At 44.8% G+C, this 22,249-nt stretch overlaps 1 protein-coding gene across 1 annotated transcript; it reads left to right on the plus strand.

Moving 5' to 3' along the window:
- The first annotated feature begins 2,242 nt into the window (after window positions 1–2,242).
- On the plus strand, window positions 2,243–15,105 carry LOC138835355 (C-type lectin domain family 2 member H-like). The gene is made up of 7 exons (XM_070033957.1): window positions 2,243–2,308; window positions 3,119–3,334; window positions 7,628–7,756; window positions 7,853–8,034; window positions 8,598–8,704; window positions 9,625–9,822; window positions 14,977–15,105. The coding sequence occupies exons 2-6, from the start codon at window positions 3,256–3,258 to the stop codon at window positions 9,779–9,781; spliced, it is 654 nt and encodes a 217-aa protein (XP_069890058.1). The 5' UTR covers window positions 2,243–2,308; window positions 3,119–3,255; the 3' UTR covers window positions 9,782–9,822; window positions 14,977–15,105.
- The last annotated feature ends 7,144 nt before the right edge of the window (window positions 15,106–22,249 follow it).

Raw genomic sequence — 22,249 nt, forward strand, 5'->3', positions numbered from 1 at the left:
TGTGCTAATGAGGCTATTATATAAGGTGGGGCAGGGTGGGTGAAGCAGCTGGGGGCAGCTGGGAAGGGACTTGGCCCTCCAGTTAGAGCAGAATTTACAGTTGATAAGGAAATTTCGGTTGGTATTCCAGGTTACTGCCCCTCCCTGGATATAAAGTTCTTGAAAACTGGCTATATTTGGGCAGTCACTTTCTTCTTCCCAGAAGCAGAACTAACTGTAGGAAGCTGCAGAATGCAGGCCTCAGGGAGGCAGACCTGGTCACCCTTCCCAGCCCATTTCTCAGTCCAGGCCCGTGTCCAGCCCAGGGGGTTCTATCTGCAGCCACAGCTGGCTGACAGGGGACAAGAAAAAAAATGTGTGCATCTAAAACAGTGACTACAAATAAAATGAAACAAAACACCAAAGCCAGGTGCTGGTGATCAAGCCTGTCATCCCAGCTACTTCAGGAGGCTGAGATCTGAGGATCAGGGCAGGAAAGTCTGTGAGACTTAAGCACCAAAAAAGAGGCAAGGGGAGCTGTGGCTCAAATGGTAGAGTGCCCAGCCTTGAGCAAAAACCAAGCAGATACCCACACCCACAAACCCAGGCCTTAAATTCCTAGGCCTTCAATTCAGGAGCAGCACAGAGATAAAAGACAAAGCATAGCAGAAGTCCACTAAAAACTCAAAAGTAAAATGGGAATATAACTAAAATATTCTTGGGCTGGGAATGTGGCTTAGTGTTAGAGAGCTTACCTTGAATGCATGAATCCCTCGGTTCGATTCCTCAGTACCATATACACACAAAAAACTGGAAGTGGTAAAATGCTAGCCTTGAGCAAAAGAAGCTCAGGGACAGCACTCAGGCCCTGAGTTCAAGCCCCAGACTGGCAAACAACAATAACATCACAAGATGTTATTGTTTTTTATCACAAGATCAGCAATAAGCATTGTTCTTTATTGGGTTCTGTTCTTTTTAAGTAATTATGATCTGTGTAAATGTTTATATTTGAACTTGACAGTCATGTGTGTGCTTTACAAACATCAGCATGAATGGGATATTACCAGAATCAGAAACTTCTAGAAATGCCAAATTAAAGATTCAAACTCATTCTGAACATTTGTCTCCTCAAAGTGAGCAAAAATGTTAAGATATGTTAAGGTGTGCATGCACCTATACACGTGTTTAGTCCTAGGGTTTGAACTCAGGGCTTCATGGCTATTTCTGAGCTTTTATTACTTTTTGCTCAAAGCTGGTGCTGTTGTAAGGTAAATCATCCCAGAAGCCACATGTTAAAATATCCAATATTGGAGTCTTTATTATACAGTTAACCTGCTGCAGGCCGCCAGTTGTTACAAAGGTCTGCAGCATGCAAATACACAGAACACAGCTAGGAAACATGCTAAAGAGGAAAGAAAGAACAAGAGCAATACCAACAAGCCAATTCAGCTCCAATGGAGAGCTGAATGGAGAGCTGAATTGGGATGCCATGATGACTGTAGACGAACTAGGAGACAGGACACAGGACAGGACCACAGAGACACACGTGGCATGGAGCCTCGAGGCTAGGCTGGTCTGCACCTAAGTAGGTCTGCGCAGGGGGCAGATCTTCAGGAAATTCCCAGTTCCTGGCACTGCACTGACAGATTTAAGTCCGGTCAGGCCCATTACCTGGGAGGAAGGTGATGAGGGAGGGGGTGTTCTTACCCCAGCTTGAAGACAAGATGCCAGACCTATAATCCGGAGCCTCGAGGCTAGGCTGGTCTGCACCTAAGTAGGTCTGCGCAGGGGGCAGATCTTCAGGAAATTCCCAGTTCCTGGCACTGCACTGACAGATTTAAGTCCGGTCAGGCCCATTACCTGGGAGGAAGGTGATGAGGGAGGGGGTGTTCTTACCCCAGCTTGAAGACAAGATGCCAGACCTATAATCCACCATGTAACCAATATGGTACCTGACCTTAAGTCATTGCCTTTTTCTTTGTTTATTGGTGGCTAACTGGAGGTCAGTCTCTTCCACTTTGTTCCTGTACCTGATAAATTTGAAGTGCTCTTTTGATCTCAAGCTCATGTATGACTAAGTTTATATACATACATTACTATAGTAAGGTCTGCTCTAAGAAGTTGGGGCTGACTTCTCCCTCCTCTTGATATTCTCTCCCCAGTACCTTTGGTCCACAGGTGAAACTGGCTCCCGTGGAGGCCATCACCTCCCTCCCTCCCAGAAGTCACGTGGGTATTCATTGTGGCCACACCTGCCCCTCGCCTTCATCCTGGTGCACAGATCGACTTCTAGAGATCGACTATGCTGTGTGAGACTCGCTTCAGGCATGTGAGTACTGAGTCTGTATGCAGCACTGCCTGCTTTTCTCTCTGCCTGGGCCAGTTTGCAGGGTTGTCCTGAGTCTGGTCTTAGAATAACCTGTGCATTTGAGCATTCTCCAGCTCACACTGATTAGAAGCTGCTTTTTTGGTTTATTTTTTTTTTTCTTTTCCTTGTTAGGCAATCCTATATTATTTGAGTCATACTCCTAGCCCTTCATGCTTTAGGAATTTATTTATTTTTTTCTGTGGACTCTTTTGTGATGTGTGTTTTGTCTCTTATTCTCACTTTTATTTGTAATTTGTTATTATTATTCTTATATTTTAAGTGTGCAATCATTGGGCTTTTTCACTTGAGGCTGGCACTGTACCATGTAAGCCACCTCTGCTGCACTTAACTCTTGGTTAAGTGGTTAAGGAGTTGAGGAATTTCACAAACTTTCCTGCTTTAGATCCTTTTGATCCCAGATGTTTAAGATAAGATCTCAGCCTCTGAGCCTATCAGCTGCCTTCCCGAATTAATTCTTGTGTTTTAAAAAAGGATCTCAGCTTGGGTGCCCAGCTTTATTATTATTATTGTCATCATTATTATTATTATTTTTTTATTATTAGAATTGATCTTACCTGGGAATTCTCCATGCCAACCCCCTAGCCCCCCCCCCATTGTTCTATCCTGGAATGTGTGGTTTAAATGGGTGGAAATTGAGAAGCACTAAGACATTGTAAAATTCATTCTGCACCTATGGATCATGTCATTTCTAATGCTTGTTCATATCCTAATTCCTCTCCTGGGTTCGTTTTGTTTTCTTTTCTCTCTCAGAGCTAGGAACCAGGAAAGGGATCTGGCTGTTTGGAAGCGTGTTTATCCAGCTTTCAGTTGATTGGTAGCCAGCTCCAAGGTTATATCCTTGAGTCCCTGCTCCAGTTGTTCTGCCTAAAAGAGGTAGGAGGGAAAAAATGACATCTCTGGAAACTTCAGTGGGAATGTTACAGAGAGATTTCTCTTCCACAGAGAACACAGAAAGCAGGAAAACAGGTAAGCAGATAACCCCATTCATGAGTCCCAAGGCAGACAATTCCAGGTCAGAGTCCTTAAGATTGCAATCTGCCTTTTCAGGAACCTCCATACTGCTTTCCAAAGTGGTTGAACAAGTTTATATTCCCACCAACAATGAAGTAAGTGTTAGGTTTTTAAAAAGAGGTAGCCGAGTAAGAACAGCACCAGCACGCACGTGGTATTCAGGTAAGGGGTAGGTTTATTCAGTAGACCTGCTGGGACCAGGCAAGGTTGGCACTCCACGTGGCTGGGAAAGGCCTGGGAATGAGAGAGAGCTGGGAAGAGAGGAAAGAGAGAGAAAAGAGCCAGAAAAGAGCAGAGAGAGGGGTAAGAACAGTAGCACTCACGTGGTATTCAGGTAAGGGGTAGACCTGCTGGGACCAGGCAAGGTTGGCACTCCACGTGGCTGGGAAAGAGAGAGAGCAAGAAAAGAACAGAGAGAGAGCTAGAATAGAACAGAGAGAGCAAGAAAAGAGCAGCAAGAGAGCAAGAGCAAGAGCAAGAGAGCGTCTGGGCCTGGGTTAGGCCTTATGTAGGGTATGGGCGGGGAAAGGTGTGGCTACATCAAATTCAGATGTGACCTCAGCGGATGCAGATGTGACCTCTTCCAGGTGTCCCAGTTGCCTAGGTAACGCAGGTACTGGGTGGAGACTTTGCTGTGAGGAGGGTGGAGTCTGCTCGCCATCCAGGAGCGGACCTTACAGTAAGGTTCCCTTCTGCCCACATCCCCTCCAGCATCTGTTGTTATTAGAGTTCTTGATTATAGCCATTCTAGCTGGGGTGAGGTGGTATCTCAATGTTGTTTTGATTTGCATTTCTTTTATGGCTAGGGAGGTTGAGCATTTCTTCATGTGTCTGTTGGCCATCCTTCTTTCTTCTTCAGAGAAGTTTCTCTTCAAGTCTTTAGCCCACTTATTTATTGGGCAGTTGTTTCTTTGAGGATTTGTTGTTGGGGGATTATATTTTAGATATGAGACCCTTGTCCATTGTATAGCTAGTGAAGATCTTTTCCCAATCTGTGGGCTTTCTATTGATCTTGCTAGCTATGTCCTTTGCCATGCAGAAGCTCTGCAACTTCATGCAATCCCATTTGTCCAACCTTTCTTTGATATGTTGGGTTTCTGGGTCTCTATTAAGAAAATTTCGGCCTGTGCTAAGGAGACCTAGGGTTTCTCCTATTCCATCTGTAATGTTTTCAGAGTGTCTGCTTTGACTCTGAGGTCTTTGATCCATTTGAAGTTGATTCTGGTGCAGGGTGATATATAAGGATCTAGTTTTAGTTTTCACATAGAGCTCCCCTATGACCCAGCAATCCCACTTTTGGGCATTTACCCAAATGTTTACAAACAAGACCACACTAAAGCTACTAGCACAACTATGTTTATTGCAGCATTATTTACCATAGCTAAGATATGTAACCAACCCAGATGCCCCTCAGTAGATGAATGGATCAAGAAAATGTGGTATATATACACAATGGAATTCTACGCCTCCATCAGAAAGAATGACATTTCCCCATTTGTTAGGAAATGGAAAGGCTTGGAAAAAATTATATTAAGTGAAGTAAGCCAAGCCCAAAGAAACAAAGGTCCCATGGTTTCCCTTATTTGCAATATCTAGTATATGTATGAGTCAAGCAGGAAAGGTCAGATAATGTGATGTTAGGAAAATGAACCCTTAGATATGTATTTAAATGTTTTTTCTTTCATGAATTTGATTCTAACTCATTTATAAGATTATTTCTTTGTAGCTTTGTATGTCCCTCCCCCACAGTACAACCCTTGCTTTCACTAAATTTGATGTCGGTATAATTTGTGGAGGAGATGGGGAAAAACAAGTCATTTAAGGATACAGGTGGACCCGATGCAACCATGAGAAGTACAAGTTGTCATGTCAAAAACGAACTTTACAACTTTGGTGCGGGGGGAGAGGGTGCGGGGGGGGGTGCGGGGTTGGGTGGGGGGGACAGGGGGGGGAGGCGGGGAAGGGATGTGAAGGGTAAACAAAGGAGGAGGCTACAATGCTTGATAAGAAATGTACTCATTATCTTGCCCATGTAAGTGTAATCCCTCTGTACAATATGTTCACAAAAAATAAAAATTAAAATTAAAAAAGAAAGATTGCAATCTGCCACAAAGGCAGTTCAGTCTGGAACAGAGTTAGGGAAGGTTGGATCTTGGATGTGTGACTTGAGTTGGGGTAACATTTTTGTGGCTAGAAATGAATGGGAAGTAGGTTGGAAGGGAGCAAAGTTGTGTTTCCATTACTTGCTTCCTCCTCTTTCTTCTTCTTTCTTCTTCCTCATCCTCCTCTTCCCTCTTCTTCCTCTTTTTCTCTTTTCCAGATTAGTTGGTGCCTAACTTCATTTGCACTGGGGCAGGATTGCAAACTAATCATCATAATGTTGCAGTGTATACTGCAACCCTTGCAGAATTTGTCCTGAAGCAGGGCTTTGGTGGCTCATGCCTGTCATCCTAGCTACTCAGGAGGCTAAGATCTGAGGATCATCGTTTGAAGCCAGCTCAGGTGGGGAAGTCGTGAGACTTCACTCCAGTAAATCACCAACAAGCTGGGCTCAAGGCCTGGCTGTAGAGGTCAAGCAGCAAACCTGAACAAAAATAGATTGTGGCACAAGGCACTAGTGTACACACACACACACACACACACACACACACACACACACACAGAACTAAGTTAGTAGGAAATTGTGGTGACACATTTCATTTATCACTTGTTGATCTCTTGAAGGAAGTCTCAATAGTAAATTTAATCCTTTTGGTAAGATTCTCGAAAATAAAACAAGGTGTTGGGCTTTTATTCTTCCTCATGCTCTAGTGCTTGCTTTAAACTGAGAGCCAGAAGTACAGCAAACACAGGGAGGGGCTAGAGTAAGTACAAAAGAAATTGCAGGAAGCATCTGTGTGCAGGCAGAGGTGCCCATGACTTTTGAGTAAATGTGGAAGGTAACTGGTGAGGAGGGTAAACAGGCATACCTGCTTAGAAATGTCCTTAAATGGTTGGGCCATTGTTGTTTCCAGGGAGAATGCATGCAAGTTCCATTCCAGCTAGAGTCCCTGTGTGTTTGCTTTAATGTGACAATAAAATACACTGTGGGGCTGGGAAGGTGGCTCAGTGGTAGAGCGCTTGCCTTGCATGCCTGAGGCCCTGGGTTCGATTCCTCAGCACCACATAAGCAAAAAGAAAAAAGCCGGAAGTGACACTATGGCTCAAGTGGTAGAGCGCTAGCCTTGATCTGAAGAGCTGAGGGACAGCACCCAGGCCCAGAGTTCAGGCCCCACAACCGGACCCAAAAAACAAAACAAAACAAAAAAAAAAATAAAATAAAATACACTGTGATATATATATATATATATATATATATATATATAAAACATGTATCATATTATATCATACACATGTTTTATACAATATATCATACCAAATAATATAGTATATAGGATAGCTAACAATGTAGTAAACTACATTACATACTATATAGTATATACTATAGCATATAGTATATATACTATGATATACAATATGTATACTCTGTATTATATGATATATAATATAGCATCATATAATATATATGATATTCTATATATCCCACATAGAATTTATATTTTATATTGTAAATTATATATCATACTGTTATATTGTTTTTCATTTTATAATTTATTTGTATCTTATTATATATACTTATATTTCATTTTAAATATACTTCATACCATATAGTATAATATATGATATATAGTAGATAGTATTCATTTCTTTATATCTTATATAAAATAATATGTAAATTATCTGACTATATTATACTTTACATAATATATCTTCTATTGTAATGTTTATAAGATAAAACACAATATGTATGTAAAATTATAATATATAACAAAATGACCATAGTATGTAGTATAAGAGTATATATAGTAAAATATTATATAGTATAATACAGTATACACTGTTATATCTTGTTATACACAGTATATATTAATGAGAGCATAAACTAGATACTATGTCATGTATTCTGACAAATTTATAGCAGCTATCATGTATTATATGATCACGCTGGGGCTTGAACTCAGGGGCTGGGCGCTGTCTCTTAGCTTTGTCTCTCAAGGCTGGAGCTCTACCACTTGAGCCACAGTGCCGCTTCTGGCCTTTGCTGTGTACATGGTACTGAGGAATCAAATCCAGGGCTTCATGAATGCGGGGACTGTCTTCCTTCTATGTCTTTCATTAAATTCAAACCTCCTATTTCTATGTTTCCAGTGAAAGCTCTCCCAGGAAAATGCCTAGGAAGTTTGTCACCCATCACACCCAGCAAATTTCACTGCTCTGTGCTCATTAATGCTGTTCTGCTTGCAACTGTACTTGGACTTGTTGCTCTGCTTATGGCAGGTGAGTCGCTTCCAATGCAGAATGTGCGGGTAGCCCTGGGGTGTGGGCAGGGAAAGGAATGGTTGATGAGCAGCTAATCCATTGTCTCTGTGTTAGTTCACCCAACAGAAAGCCGCATTCCCGAGACAAGGCTGATTTCCTCTTGCCAGAAAGACTGGATTGGATTTGGGAATAAGTGTTATCATTTTTCTGATGATGTAAGGAACTGGACGTCCAGTCAGGACTTCTGTACATCCTTTGGTGCCAATCTGGTCAACTTTGACAGCAAGGAGGAGTTGGTAAGAAATGCTCTGGGGGCTCCTCTTTTCTGTGACACGCTAAAAGACACCCTGAAATTGGACACGTTGTGTAAGGTGAAAGCTAAAACAGAATGAAAGTTGGGTGCCAGTTGCTCACACCTATAATCCCAGCTCCTCAGGAGGCTGAGATCTAAGGATCATGATTTCCAAGCCAACCTGTGGAAGAACCTCAGTGAGACCCTTATCTGTAGTTAACCAGCAAGAAAGAGCTGGAAGGAGAGCTGTGGCTCAAGTGTTAAAGCCTTGAACAAGAGAGCTCAAGGACAGGGCTGGGAATGTGGCCTAGTGGTAGAGTGCTAGTCTTGAGAAAAAGCAGCTCAGGGACAGTGCCCAGGCCCTGAGTTCAAGCCCCAGTACCGGCATATACCCACCCATAAAAAGAAAAAGGCAAAGAAGTAATTCCACCTAATAAATAGCTACTCAGGAGGTGAGAAGTGAGGTAACACTTCAAAACCAGCCCCTGGCCTGGTTAAAGAAAAGGAAAAAGAAAAAAAATCTGAAAGGTAAATAGTCATATTTTCAACTTACTGTGTTTGTTACAGAATTTCTTGGAAAGACACAGAGATTCATATGACCGTTGGATTGGCCTTAGAAGAGAATCTCCACAGCATAGTTGGAAGTGGACAGACAACACCGAGTTCAGCAACCTGTATGTATCAGCCATCTTTTTGTTTGTTTGTTTTGTGCCAGTCCTGGGGCTTGAACTCAGGGCCTGGGTGCTGTCCCTGAGCTTCTTTGGCTAGCGCTCTATCACTTGAGCCACAGAGACACTTCTGGCTTTTTCTGTGTATGTGTTTCTGAGGAATCGAACCCAGGACTTCATGCATGCTGGGCAAGCACTCTACCACTGAGCCACACTCCCAGCCCAAGTCTGTAAGACCCTCATCTCCCATTTACCACCAAAACACTGGAAGTAGAGCTATGGCTCAAATGGTAGAGCTCAAAAGCTCAGGAACAGGGTGCAGGTCCCTGAAATCAAATCCCTGGACCAGCACATGCACAAACACAAAAACTAAAGCCAACAACCAGAATGGAGGTGCAAAAAATAATGTCAAAGCTGGGCGCCAGTGGCTCATGCCTGTCATCCCAGCTACTCAGGGGGCTGAAATATGAGGAATACAGTTCAAAGCCAGCCTGGGCAGGAAAGTCCGTGACTCTATCTCCAATGAACCACTGGAAGTGGTGCTGTGGGTCAAGCGGTAGAGCACTAGCCTTGAGTTGAAGAGCTCAGGGCAATGCCCAGGTCCAGAGTTCAAGTCCCACGACTGACAAAGAAAAACAAATAACAATAATAATGGCAAAAAACAAGTATAATTGTTGCTGATGTCTCACGCCTGGAATACTAACAACTCAGGAGGCTGAGATTTGAGGTTTGAGTTTTGAGGCCAGCCTGTACAGGAAAGTCTGTGAGACTCTTTGTCTCTAATGAACCATCAGAAAAATAACAGTGGTGCTGTGGTTCAAGAGATAGAGTGCCAGCCTTGAGCAAAAGGAGCTCAGGACTGACAAAAGGAAAAAGAAAGTGTATACTCCAATATCAATATGTACTATTTCTCTGCTTGTTTCTAGGACTGAGGTGAGGGGAGCTGGGGAGTGCGCCTATCTGAACGCAGTGGGCATCAGCAGCGGGCGGTTCTACACGGAGCGGAAGTGGATCTGCAGCAAGCCGAGCAGCTACGTGCAGTGTGCAGCGAACTCGGGGTCCTTTCTCCATGGGGTCTCCTAACTGGGGCTCACGCCTCCCATCCTGGCTGAGCAGATATACATGTAAGTATTTTATTAGAATATCTAAATATTCTGTGTAGCTATAGATACATAGATAGGTATATGCATATATTTTAATAGAATATTAAAATATTCTATAGGATATTAAATATCCTATCTGGAGGCACGGGAAAGCTGCCTTCTGCAGAAAGCCCCTGGGCCTGAGGCAGCAGTCAGCAACCTTTCATAGCTCATGTGGCAGGCCCTGCCCCTGGGTTCCCATTGGCTAAGCTGAGGCCCCTCTGCTCCCATTGACTGAGCTCAGGTCCCCAACCTGCAGAAAAATGCAGCTTCATAGCTCCTTATGAAGTACCCCAAATTCAGAGACCCCCACAAAACGACCACCAGAGTCCAAAGTCAAAGCCAAAAAGCAAGGGCCATTTTATTGTGAGTTCAAACTCGGGCCTCAGAGCACTCGGGATTAGTGACGCTGAGCCCCCTGAATCTGCAAGGTTTTTTTTTTTTAATACAATTTTAGTGGTGGGTCAGGGCTTGACAGTTGTCATAACATTTTGTGGTGAATCATCTCATTCGGTGGAAAATCATAACATAATTCTGGTGTATAATTGGTGCATTCGAGTGGGAAAGGATTGGGGGTAGGGGATAGGGTGGTTTAAGGGTTGGGGTGCTCTAAACTGGGGAAAAATTACAAATGTGACTTAGGGGGATAAGTGCTGAACTGCAGGGCTGGTTGTTGGGTAACAATCGCCAGAGCTCAGGAGGGGCTCCCGGGAATTTCAGGTATTTTTTGGTGCCCTGTGAAAACAAGCACCATTTGTGCAAATATCTTGCCCTTATTTATTGACCAGCTTTATCTGTAGTTTTAGGAGTTGCTTAGGCATAGTCTTTTGTGGTTTACGGTGTACAACAATGAAAAGTTACTAATTCTACTATTAGGCATGTTATGTCCAGGTCGCAAGACCCCCACCAAGAAGACCACCTAGCGTCAAACACTACAGCTGTTTTAAGGTTTTATTTAGACAGGCTGCAGCTCAGGCCTTGTCCTATACTCTGACACTGCAGAGCTGAGGAGGAGAGCCCCAATCTATAAAGGCTATAGGCAAACGACCAACCAGGTGTTTGGATTAACACCATGTGTTGCTCTGCTAGACAGAATTTGCTGATCTTAAGTTTAGTTTAAACAAGCAACAAGTGGTCACTGCCTCAGAACTTTAACCTTTCATCCTCCCTCCCCCTTGACTTATGGTCCTGAGACACAATCTTGTGGCTGCAGCCCAAATCTAAACTCCAACAGCTCTTGATTTTGAACGGGTATAGTCCCTCTCTGACCTTACCCATACTATTAAATACCAATACCAATAACAATCAGTCCATTTTTCTTTTCTTGAGGTGAATACGGAGTGGTTGGGTAGGATGCTTGGAAACTTCCCATGTTTCCCCATGGTCAGCCAGGGCAAAGGGGTCAGCTGGTCTGGCATGGAAGCAGTGGATGCAAGCAGCAATGCCATCCACCTTAAAGGCAGTAGGTGTAGCCAGTAGCAACATGTAATGTCCCTTCTACCGTGGTTCCAGGGATCTCAAGTTGTGCCTTCAAACAAACACCCAGTCCCCTGGTTTAAATGAATGGGGGGGGGAGGAATAGAAGCAGAATCATATAATGCTCTAAGCTGGGGCCACATACTCTTATGCACCAGCTGTAAATAGTCAAGCTTCCACAGAAATTCAGTATCATGCAAATCAGCAAGCAATTCAGTCTGAAGGCTAGGGATAATGGGTGGAGGGTGTCCATACATTATTTCAAAAGGAGTAAAGCCAAGCCGACAGGGTGAATTTCTTACTCTAAACAGGACAAAAGGAAGGCGCGATACCCAGTCTCTTTAGTTAATGTCTCTTTTAGAGTCTGATTCATTCTTTCTACCTGCCCTGAACTCTGGGGTCTATAAGCACAGTGCAATTTCCAATCCATCTCCAGTGCTGCGGCTATTCCCTGACTTACTTTTGAGATGAAGGCCAGTCCATTGTCCGACCCGATGGTGGATGGGAAGCCATACCTGGGTAGGATTTCTTCCAGGATCTTCGTAGCTACAATGTTCGCGGTCTCATGCTTTGTTGGGTAGGCTTCAACCCATCCTGAAAAGGTGTCTACAAAATCTAGCAAATATTTATATCCAAATTTTCCAGTTTTAATTTCTGTGAAGTCTACTTCCCAATACACACCTGGCCTATCTCCACGGAGGCGAGCTCCTTTTGTAACCAGTTGATTGGGGGCATTGGTGAGCTGACAGGCTACAATTTTTAACAATGTCCTCAATGAGTTGATTTCCTTGCCTAATTTTTACTTCTGAGTGTTGGAGCAAGTCCTGCATTCTTCGGGTTCCCATGTGAGAGGCCCAATGGATTCTCCTAAGAATCCCCTTGCCCAATCTTTGTGGCAAGATAAATTTCCCCTCACCAGTTTTCCACCAGTCTTTGTTTTCTTTTCTGTCCGGGGGTTTATAGGCCATGGGAATGTTCTTTATCCACTCCAAGTCTTCTTGGGAGTACTGAGGCTCAGGAGGCAAAGCTCGTGGCCCTGGGTCTACTAGAGTCAGTACTTCCGCTCTGGGCTCCTTAGCTGCCTGATCAGTAAAGTTAGTTCCTTTGGTTATAGAATCAGCTCCCTTTTGGTGGCCAGGGCAGTGCAGAATGGCAATATTTGCTGGTTCCCATAAGGCCCGGATGAGGCTTAAAATTTCTTGTTTGTTTTTAATAATCTTTCCCTCAGCTGTCAGCAGCCCCCTCTCTTGGTAAATGGCTCCATGGACATGCACGGTGGCAAAAGCATACCGACTGTCTGTGTGAATGTTTAGTCTCTTCCCTTTTCCCATCTGTAGGGCTTTTGTTAGTGCCACTAGTTCTGCTCTTTGTGCGGACGTTCTCGGGGGGAGTGCTTCTGCCCACACTATCTCAGTGTCCGTGGTGACTGCTGCACCCACGTACCTTTTTCCATCTCGAGTGAAACTGTTGCCACCTGTAAACCAGGTATGCTCGGCATGCGATAGTGGTGAGTCCAACAAGTCTGGCCTCTTTTCCTTGGCCCAGTCTCGATTTTCACACTCAATTTCTCTGTCCTTCCTTTCCTGTCTTTGCTCCTCCGTCTCTCTCTTACTGTAAACCTTTTTCACCATGGGTACTAGATCCCTAATAGACTTTTCACTAAGTATGTCTACAGCCTGCAACTTTCGCTTTATGTCTGGTGCAGCTTGATTTATATAGGCAAACATAATCATCTGAGCCAACTCGTAGGTCTCAAGATCATATGGAGTATACTGACTAAAAGCTTCCATGAGCTGCTCAAGATATGCTGCTGGACTTTCACTTCCTCCCTGTCTGACATCATAAGCTTTGGCCATATTAGTAGGTCGGCTAGCCACCGCCTTGAGACCTGCCAACAGAGCCTGTTGGTAGACCAGGAGTCGCTCCCTACCTTCAACCATATTGTAGTCCATGTTGGTCGGATCTCAGGAAAATAGGCAGCAATCAGGGCAGGATCCATGATGGGCACTCCTGTGGCGCCGTATCCGGTGGTAAAAAGGACCTGTAAAAGCTGACTACAATTATCCCAAGTGGGCTAATGAGTAAAGAGAATAGTTTGAAGCAAACAAATTAAATCTGGGGTTTCTCAGGAAAGGGGACATTTTGGGTGCCCCAATTGTATAGATCACAGGTAGAAAAGGGCCAATATTGGAGTAGCTGTTTACCATTCGCATCCACAGGACCTATAGTGCTAAGGGAAAAAGAGCTGCATTAGAAGTGGGGTTGATCCCACGGTGTCATTGATTGACTGGCCTCTCAGAAACTTTAAGGGCAGGTGCTGAGGGTTTGGCTGCTGGTTCCATAGCTCCCTCCTCCTCTTGATCATTCTTAGGTTCTGTGAAAGGAACCTGGGAAGGGGAGCATGGGGGAGGAAACATTTCTTCTTCCAAGTTATCTCCCTGAAAAACCGGGCGGGGGAGTACAATTTCTTTTCCTCTTTCTTAGTTTCTTTTTGTAAGTCTAGGGGGCTAGATGGAGTGGTGCCCACGGTTCCTAATCCTGTCATTCGTACAGTCCAAAAAACAATAAACAGTACAAACAAAACACATGCAGACCTGACAGTAAAAAAAAAAAACAAAGGTTTACGAAGTGGAGATCTCCCGAATTGGTCCACTGACTCCTGTCAGGCAGGGTTCCACACCCACACCCCTAAGAAGGAGCGGACCCACAGTGGGCCAGTTGGGCCTCGGTTAGGAGGCCCTCTTGGTCAGTTCCGGACCAACACTGAACCAACCCCTGCCCCACAATTCACACCACGGGGTTCCATGGACCCCCGCCCCACACGACGGGGTTCCAAAGATCCCCCCGCTCTACACGGAGGGGTTCCATGGACCCCCACCCCACAAGGGGATCTGGGACGTCTCCCAGTTCCTCAGACTCCAAAGGTAAAACAGCGCTGTCTTTAATTTGTCTTATCCCGTCGTTTGTCTGTTTTACGTTCGTTTGCCTTTGTGAGGACAGCTGCTCCGATTCATAAAGGGTTGTTGAAGCTGTCACGCTTGCATGACAACCCTGGAGGAACTGGGAGATGTCCCAGATCCTCTTGTGGGGTGGGGGTCCTTAGAACCCTACCATGTGAATTGTGGGGCGTAGGTCAGTTCGGTGTTGGGCTGGAACTGACGAAGAGGGCCTCCTAACCGAGGCTCAACTGGCCACTGTGGGTCCGCTCCTTCTGATGTGGGGTGTGGGTGTGGAACCCCGCCGTGACAGGAGTCAGTGGACAAATTCAGGAGATCTCCAATTCATAAGCTTTTTTTCGTAACTGTCGGGCCTGCATATGTTTTGTTTGTACTGTTTATTGTTTTTTGTACTGTACGACTGACGGGACTGGAAACCATGGGCACCACTCCATCTAGCCCCCTAGATTTACAAAAAGAAACTGAGAAAGAGGAAAAGAAAAGGTATCCCCTGGTTTTTCAGGGAGATAACTTGGAAGAAGAAATGTTTCCTCCCCCATACTCCCCTTCCCAGGTTTGTTTTTCAGAACCTGAGAATGATCAAGAGGAGAAGGGAGCTATAGAACCAGCAGCCAAACCCTCAGCACCTGCCCTTAAAGTTTCTGAGGGCACCATGGGATCAACCCCACTACTAATGCAGCTGTTTTTCCCTTACGTGCCGTAGGTCCTGTGGATGCAGATGATCAACAGCAACTCCAATATTGGCCATTTTCTACCAGTGATCTACACAACTGGCACACCTAAAATGCCCCTTTTTCTGAGAAACCCCAGGATTAAATTCGTTTGCTTGAAACTATTCTCTTTACTCATCAGCCCACCTGAGATGATTGCAGTCAGCTTTTACAGCTCCTTTTTACCACTGAGGAGAGAGACCATATCCAAGAGGTGGCCCAGAAACATATTCCTGGGCCCACAGGAGCGCCCATCACAAATCCTACCCTGATCGCTCTCTATTTCCCTGAGATCCAAATAACATGGGACTACACTACAGTTGAAGGTTGGGAGCAACACCTTGTCTACCGCCAGGCTCTGTTAGCAAGTCTCAAGGAGGCGGCTCGCCAACGTACTAATATGGCCAAGGTTTATGATGTAAGACAGGGAAGAAGTGAAAGTCCGGTAGCATATCTTGAGCAGTTCATGGAAGCTTTTAGCCAATATACTCCATGTGATCTTGAGACCCAGGAGTCAGCTCAGATGATTATGTTTGCCTATATGAATCAAGCTGCACCAGACATAAAGTGAAAGTTGCAGGCTCTAGACAGACTTGGTGAAAAGTCTCTTAGGGATCTAGTAGCCATGGCATAAAAGGTTTACAATAAGAGAGAGATGGAGGAGCAAATACAGGGAAGGAAGGACAGAGAACGTGAAATTGAACATGAAAACAGAGACCGAGCCAAGGAAAAGAGTTTGGCCAGAATTCTGGAGCACAACAGGTACAACTAAGAAGAACCTCAGGGAACTCTTGACTTTCATACAAACCAGAAGGTTTAATCAGTCCTCCTCTCCAAGTAAGAAACAGAAACCTAGACCCTGATTGCAAATGGGGAAAAATCAGTGTGTCTATTGCAGAGAGAAGGGGCATTGGGTCAAGACTTGCCCAAAGGTAGCCAAGAGAGAAGAGAGAGAACTAAGGCAAGATCAAGAGTGTTGTCAGCCTTAAAACTGGCTGAGGACAGTGACTGAGGGAGTCGGGGCTCAGACTCCCTCCCTGAGCCTAGGGTAACTTGGAAAGTGAAGGGAATCCAGTCACATTCATGGTAGACACCGGAGCAGAAAATTCAGTATTACTAGCCCCAAGAGGGGCTAGTGTGCAAGGCGCAACTGGCATCAAACCCTATAAATGGACTACCTGAAGAACAGTAGACTTGGGAGTGGGCCAGGTAACACACTCATTTTTAGTGATCCCTGACTGCCCCTCTCCATTGCTTGTGCGTGATCTCTTAACAAAAATGCAAGCTCAGATAAAGTTCACAAATAGTGGGGTTTCTGTGATGGACTCCAGGGGAAAGCCCGTTAGTATATTGCTAACCAGTAAGTTAGAAGAAGAATATAGGCTATACCAACATTTTAAGCTTGAGCCTCCAGAAGATGAGAGGCTACATGTGTTTCCTCAAGCATGGGCAGAAACTGGAGGGATGGGACTGGCAAAACACGGGCCTTCAATCTTTGTGGAACTCAAAGCTGGGGCCGACCCAGTAAACGTTCGCCAGTACCCTATGTCACTAGAAGCAAAGAAGGGGATCACCCCCCATATTAGAAAATTGCTAGATCTAGGAGTCTTAAAGCCTATCCAGTCAGCCTGGAACACCCCGCTATTGCCTGTCAAAAGCCAAATTCAAATGATTATAGACCCGTGCAAGACTTGAGAGAGATTAACAAAAGAGTAGTGGGCATTCACCCAACAGTTAATAACCTGTATACCCTGTTGAGCTGTCTGTCACCGAGCCATGTGTGGTATACTGTATTGGATCTGAAAGATGCTTTTAATAGCCTACCCTTAGCCCACAGAGCCAAAGCTACTTCGCATTGACTTGGCATGATCCCAAAATTGGGATAAGCAGTCAATTGACCTGGACCAGGCTGCCTCAAGGATTTAAGAACTCACCTACAGTCTTCGACGAGGCACTACATGAGGACCTGAGTGAGAACTGCTCTAAAAATCCCAAAATGCGGCTGGGAAGATGGCTCAGTGGTAGAGCACTTGCCTTGCATGCCTGAGGCCCTGGGTTCGCTTCCTCAACACCACATAAGCAGAAAAAACAAACCGGAAGTGGCGCTGTGGCTCAAGTGGTAGAGCGCTAGCCTTGAGCTGAAGAGCTGAGGGACAGCGCCCCACGACCAACCAAAAATAAATAAATAAATAAAATAAAAATCCCAAAATGTTTATTGCAGTATGTGGATGACTTGCTGATAGACACTCCAGATCAAAATAGCTGCTTAAAGGGAACAGCTTGGCTCTTAAAGACTCTTGGCAATCTGGGCTATAGAGCCTATGCTAAAAAGGCACAAATCTGTAAGCCAGAGGTCACCTATCTGGGCTTCATACTAAAGGAGGGCTGACAGATGCATGCAAAGAAACTGTGCAAAAAATTCCTGTGCCTAAGTCAGCCAGACAAGTTAGAGTTTCTGGGAACAGCAGGCTTTTGCTGGCTGTGGATACCTGGGTTCACTGAGATGGCTAAGCCCCTATATGAAGCCACCAAAAATCTCCCAGAATTTCATTGGACTGAGCAGATGCAAAAAGCCTTTGAGGCAATTAGGAGAAGCCTTTTGGAAGCCCCTGCCTTGGGCTTACCTGATGTGAACAAGCCATTCCCATTATTTGTGCCTGAAAGTAAAGGAATAGCAAAGGGAGTGCTCACCCAGCCAATTGGACCTTGGAAGCGGCCAGTTGCTTATTTGTCAAAGAAATTACACCCTGTTGCCACTGGGTGGCCCCCGTGCTAAGAATAATAGCCACAGCAGCTCTCTTAGTAAAAGATGCTGATAAATTGACTCTGGGACAAAACCTGACTGTAGCCACTCCACACACTCTAGAGGGGGTGCTAAGACATCCGCTCGACCTGTGGATGAGCAATGCCCGCATGGTCCATTACCAGACCTTTTACTTAAAAGCACAAGGATTAGCTTTTGCATACCTAAAGCATTAAACCAGCTACTCTGCAGCCAGACCCAGATCTGGAAGTGCCTCTGCATGACTGTGAGCAGATCCTGGCCCAAATATATAGTCTCAGGCCAGACTTGTTGGACTCATCACTATCACATGCCAAGCGTACCTGGTTCACAGACATCAGCAGTTTCATTCGAGATTGAAAAAGGTACACAGGTGCAGCAGTCACCACGGACACTGATATAGTGTGGGCAGAAACACTCCCCCAGGGAACGTCTGCACAAAGAGTAGAACTAGTGGCACTAGCCCTACAGATGGGAAAAGGGAAGAGATTAAACATTTACACAGACAGTCGGTATGTTTTTGCCACCATGCATGTCCATGGAGCCATTTACCAAGAGAGGGGGCTGCTGACAGCTGAGGGAAAGGCTATTAAAAACAAACAAGGAATTTTAAGCCTTATCTGGGTCTTATGGGAACCAGCAAATATTGCCATTATGCACTGCCCTGGCCATCAAAATGGAACCGATTCTATAACCAAAGGAAATAACTTGGCCGATCAGGCAGCTAAGGAGGCGGCCCTCCAGCCCAGAGCGGAAGTACTGACTCTAGTAGACCCAGGGTCACGAGCTTTGCCTCCTGAGCCTAAGAAAATTCCCATGGCCTATAAACCCCCAGACAGAGAAGAAAATAAAGACTGGTGGAAAACTGGTGAGGGGAAATTTATCTTGCCACAAAGATTGGGCAAGGGGATTCTTAAAGATTGGGCAAGGGGCCTCTCACATGGGAACCCAAAGAATGCAGGACTTGCTCCGACACTCAGAAGTAAAAATTAGGCAAGGAAACCAACTCATGGAGGACATTGTTAAAAATTGTAAAGCCCCCAATCAACCGATTACAAAAGGAGCTCACCTCTGTGGAGATAGGCCAGGTGTGAAGTAGACTTCACAGAAATTAAAACTGGAAAATTTGGATATAAATATTTGCTAGTTTTTGTAGAAACCTTTCAAGGATGGTTTGAAGCCTACCCAACTAAGCATGAGACCGTGAACTTTGTGGCTAAGGAGATCCTGGAAGAAATCCTACCCAGGTATGGCTTCCCATCCACCATTGGGTGGGACAATGGACCGGCCTTTGTCTCAAATGTAAGTCAGGGAATAGCGCGGCACTGGGGATGGATTGGAAATTGCACTGTGCTTATAGACCCAGAGTTCAGGGAAGATAGAACTAAATTGTCTTTGGAGACTGGCACAGACTGGGTATTTCTCCTTCCTTTTGCCCTGTTTAGAGTAAGAAATTCAGCCTATCAGCTTGGCTTTACTTCTTTTGACACCCTCCACCCTGTATCCCTAGTCTTTAGACTGAATTGCTTGCTGATTTGAGTGATACTGAATTTCTATGTAAGGCTACACCTACTGCCCTTAAGGTGGACAGCATTGCTGCTTGAATCCACTGCTCCCACGCCAGACCGGCTGACCCCTTTGCCCTGCACGACCATGGGGAAACATGGGAAGTCTCCAAGCATCCTACCCAACCACTCCGCGAATGCATCAAGAAAAAAAAAAAGACTGATTGTTATTGGCATTATTGCAATTATCATTTTCAGAACTCCTGGGAGCTGCTCAGTACAACAAGGGGAACTTTGTGGTGCCCTAGGAGAAGAGTGTTGTTTTTACGTTGACCGTTCAGGAATAGCAAAAGACAACATGGCTAAGGTCAGAGAGGGACTAGTCAAGATCGAGGGCTGTTGGAGTTTAGTTTTTGGCCGGAGCCACAAGATTGTGTCTCAGGACCATAAGCCAAGTGGGGAATGAAGGGTTAAAGTAACTCCATTTTTGAGGCAGTGACCATTTGTTGCTTGTTTATCTCAGCTAACAGAGCAACACGTGGTGGTCATCCAAACACCTGGTTGTTTGCCTTTCTAAGCCCTGCAAACCTTTAGCTTGGGGCTCTCTTCCTAGGCTCTGCTGTGTTGGAGTTTGGGACCGGACCCGAGCTGCAGCCCGTCTAAACAAAACCTTGCTTTTGCATTTCGGAATGTCTGACTCTCTTTGGTCTTCTTGGTGGGGGTCTTGCAATGTGGGCACTACCTATGTGTGTGTGCGGGCACGCCAGTCTTGAGGCTTAAACTCAGGGCCTGGATGCTTTCCCTGAGCTTTTGTGCTCAGGGCTGGTGATTTACACGTGACCCACAGCTCTACTACTGGCTTTTGGGTAGTTCACTAGAGATAGGAGTCTCGTGGACTTTCCTACCCAGGCTGGCTTTGAACCATGATCCTCCCATCTCAACCTCCTGAAGAACTAGGATGACAGGCATGACCCAAAGGCATCCCACTGAAAATGGATAAGTTCATTTGTGTCTACAAGAAACACTAAAAATATAAGACATACCGAGAATTGTACTCATTACCCAAATTCCAGAATTGCAACCCCTATGTATGACACCTTAATACATAATAACATCAAAATTATAGTTATAATTGAGCACATTAATTACATTAAAATACATTTAAATAGTAAAATGTAATAATAAAACATAGATTCCTCCATTGGAAAATAATTTGGAAATGTAATTACAATGGTAATATTGTCAGAAATTCTGTTTGAATTCAGAAGAGAATACAACAATATAATATATGTGTATGTAAATATGTACATATATCATAGTCAATATAACATATAGCTATATATAGCTATATATAGCTAATGAAGTATTTTCTTCCTCAGTTTCTAGTCTCTTCTCCTCCATTCCAGGCCTGCCATTTCTAACATATTATTCCCTGACTTGAAAGAAATCCTTGCATTTTCCTCTCTTTAATTTTTACCTGCACTGTGAGGTGATTTCAGGTTTATGCTTTAAGCTCAGGGATGAAAATCCTTGAAAGCATCAGGAAATCCCCAAGTAGCTCTCTCACACCATGAACTTCCTGAACTCTGAAAACACATTAAATAGGCCCGGCACTGGTCACTCATGCCTGTAATCCCAGTGACTCCGTAGCTCCAAGCCAGCACTGGCAGGAAAACTGGTGAGACTCTTATCTCCCATGAACCACCAAAAAGCCAGAAGTGAAGCTGTGGCTCAAGGGGTAGAGCACCAGCCTTAAGCAAAAGAGCTCAGGGACAGCATCCAGCCCCTGGGTTTAAAGCTTAGGACGTGCACAAGAGAAAAAGAGAGAGAGAGAGACAGAGAGAGAGAGAGACAGAAAGAGAGAGAGAGAGAGAGAGAGAGAGAGAGAGAGAGAGAGAGAGAGACAGACAGACAGACAGACAGACAGACAGACAGACAGACAGACAGATAGGCAGAGACAGAGACACAGAGAGAGACACAGACAAAGAGAGACAGAGAGACAGAGAGACAGAGAGAGGAAAAGAAAAACAGAGAAGTAGGGAGAGACACAGAGAGGGAGGGAGAGAGACAGAGTCAGAGACAGAGAAACAAAGAGGAAAAGAAACAGGAAAGAGGTTAATGCTGATCTCCTGTATCCTGTGACTTAAAAAAAAACGTCTACCTTTAACTTACAAAGCATCAGGTTGTAATTCAAGAATGTTCTTCACTAAGTCTCTGGACAGCCTTTTGTATTTTGTTTCTTCTCCTTCGACTTCTCCTACTCCTTCTTGTGCCACTCCAGGGGTTTAAACTCAGCATTTGGGCACTGTCTCTGAGCTTTTGTGTTCCAGGCTGATGCTCTACCACTTGAGCCACAGCTCCATTTCTGACTTTTCTCACCATCTCCTTGGAGATAAGAATCTCACAGACTTTCCTGCTTGAGCTACCTTGGAAATGCCATCTTCAGATCTCAGTCTCCTCAGTAGCTGGGATTGTAGACATGAGCACTGGTGCCTGGCACATTTTGACAGAGATCCCGTGAACACACCTTCACAGTCACAGAATCTCAGTATTAGGACTGTGTGCAGGGAGCTGTAAGAACCTCTGGCAATGAACAAAGTTCCAACGGGAGATGCAAAATCCATATTATGTGTGGAAAAAAGGAGAGAAAGGAGAGAATGATAACAGAGGGAAGAAACATGGGAAAGGCTAAATCTCCCAGATGATAATGATCCAGGGCCAAGCTTTATGAATGTGCTTTACCTAGATCCACAAAGCATAGGGAGCACAAACTCAAAAACACAAGAGGAAAGCACAAACTTGAGAAGATACACAAAAACCAAAGTGCAAAAACACCAAGCCACTTACCCGGAGGGTGCGTGGACGAGGTGGCACTCTCTTGATCAGGGGTCCTAGCTAGATTGAAATCAGCACCGATGAGGGAGGAATCCATGGCTGGAAGAAGAAGTGACATTCTAGAAGCAAAGGTTCAGTGGGAGA

This window comes from Dipodomys merriami, unplaced genomic scaffold (assembly GCF_024711535.1).
Source record: "Dipodomys merriami isolate MVZ:Mamm:240054 unplaced genomic scaffold, mDipMer1.0.p SCAF_233, whole genome shotgun sequence".
Classification (NCBI taxonomy): Eukaryota; Metazoa; Chordata; class Mammalia; order Rodentia; family Heteromyidae; genus Dipodomys; species Dipodomys merriami.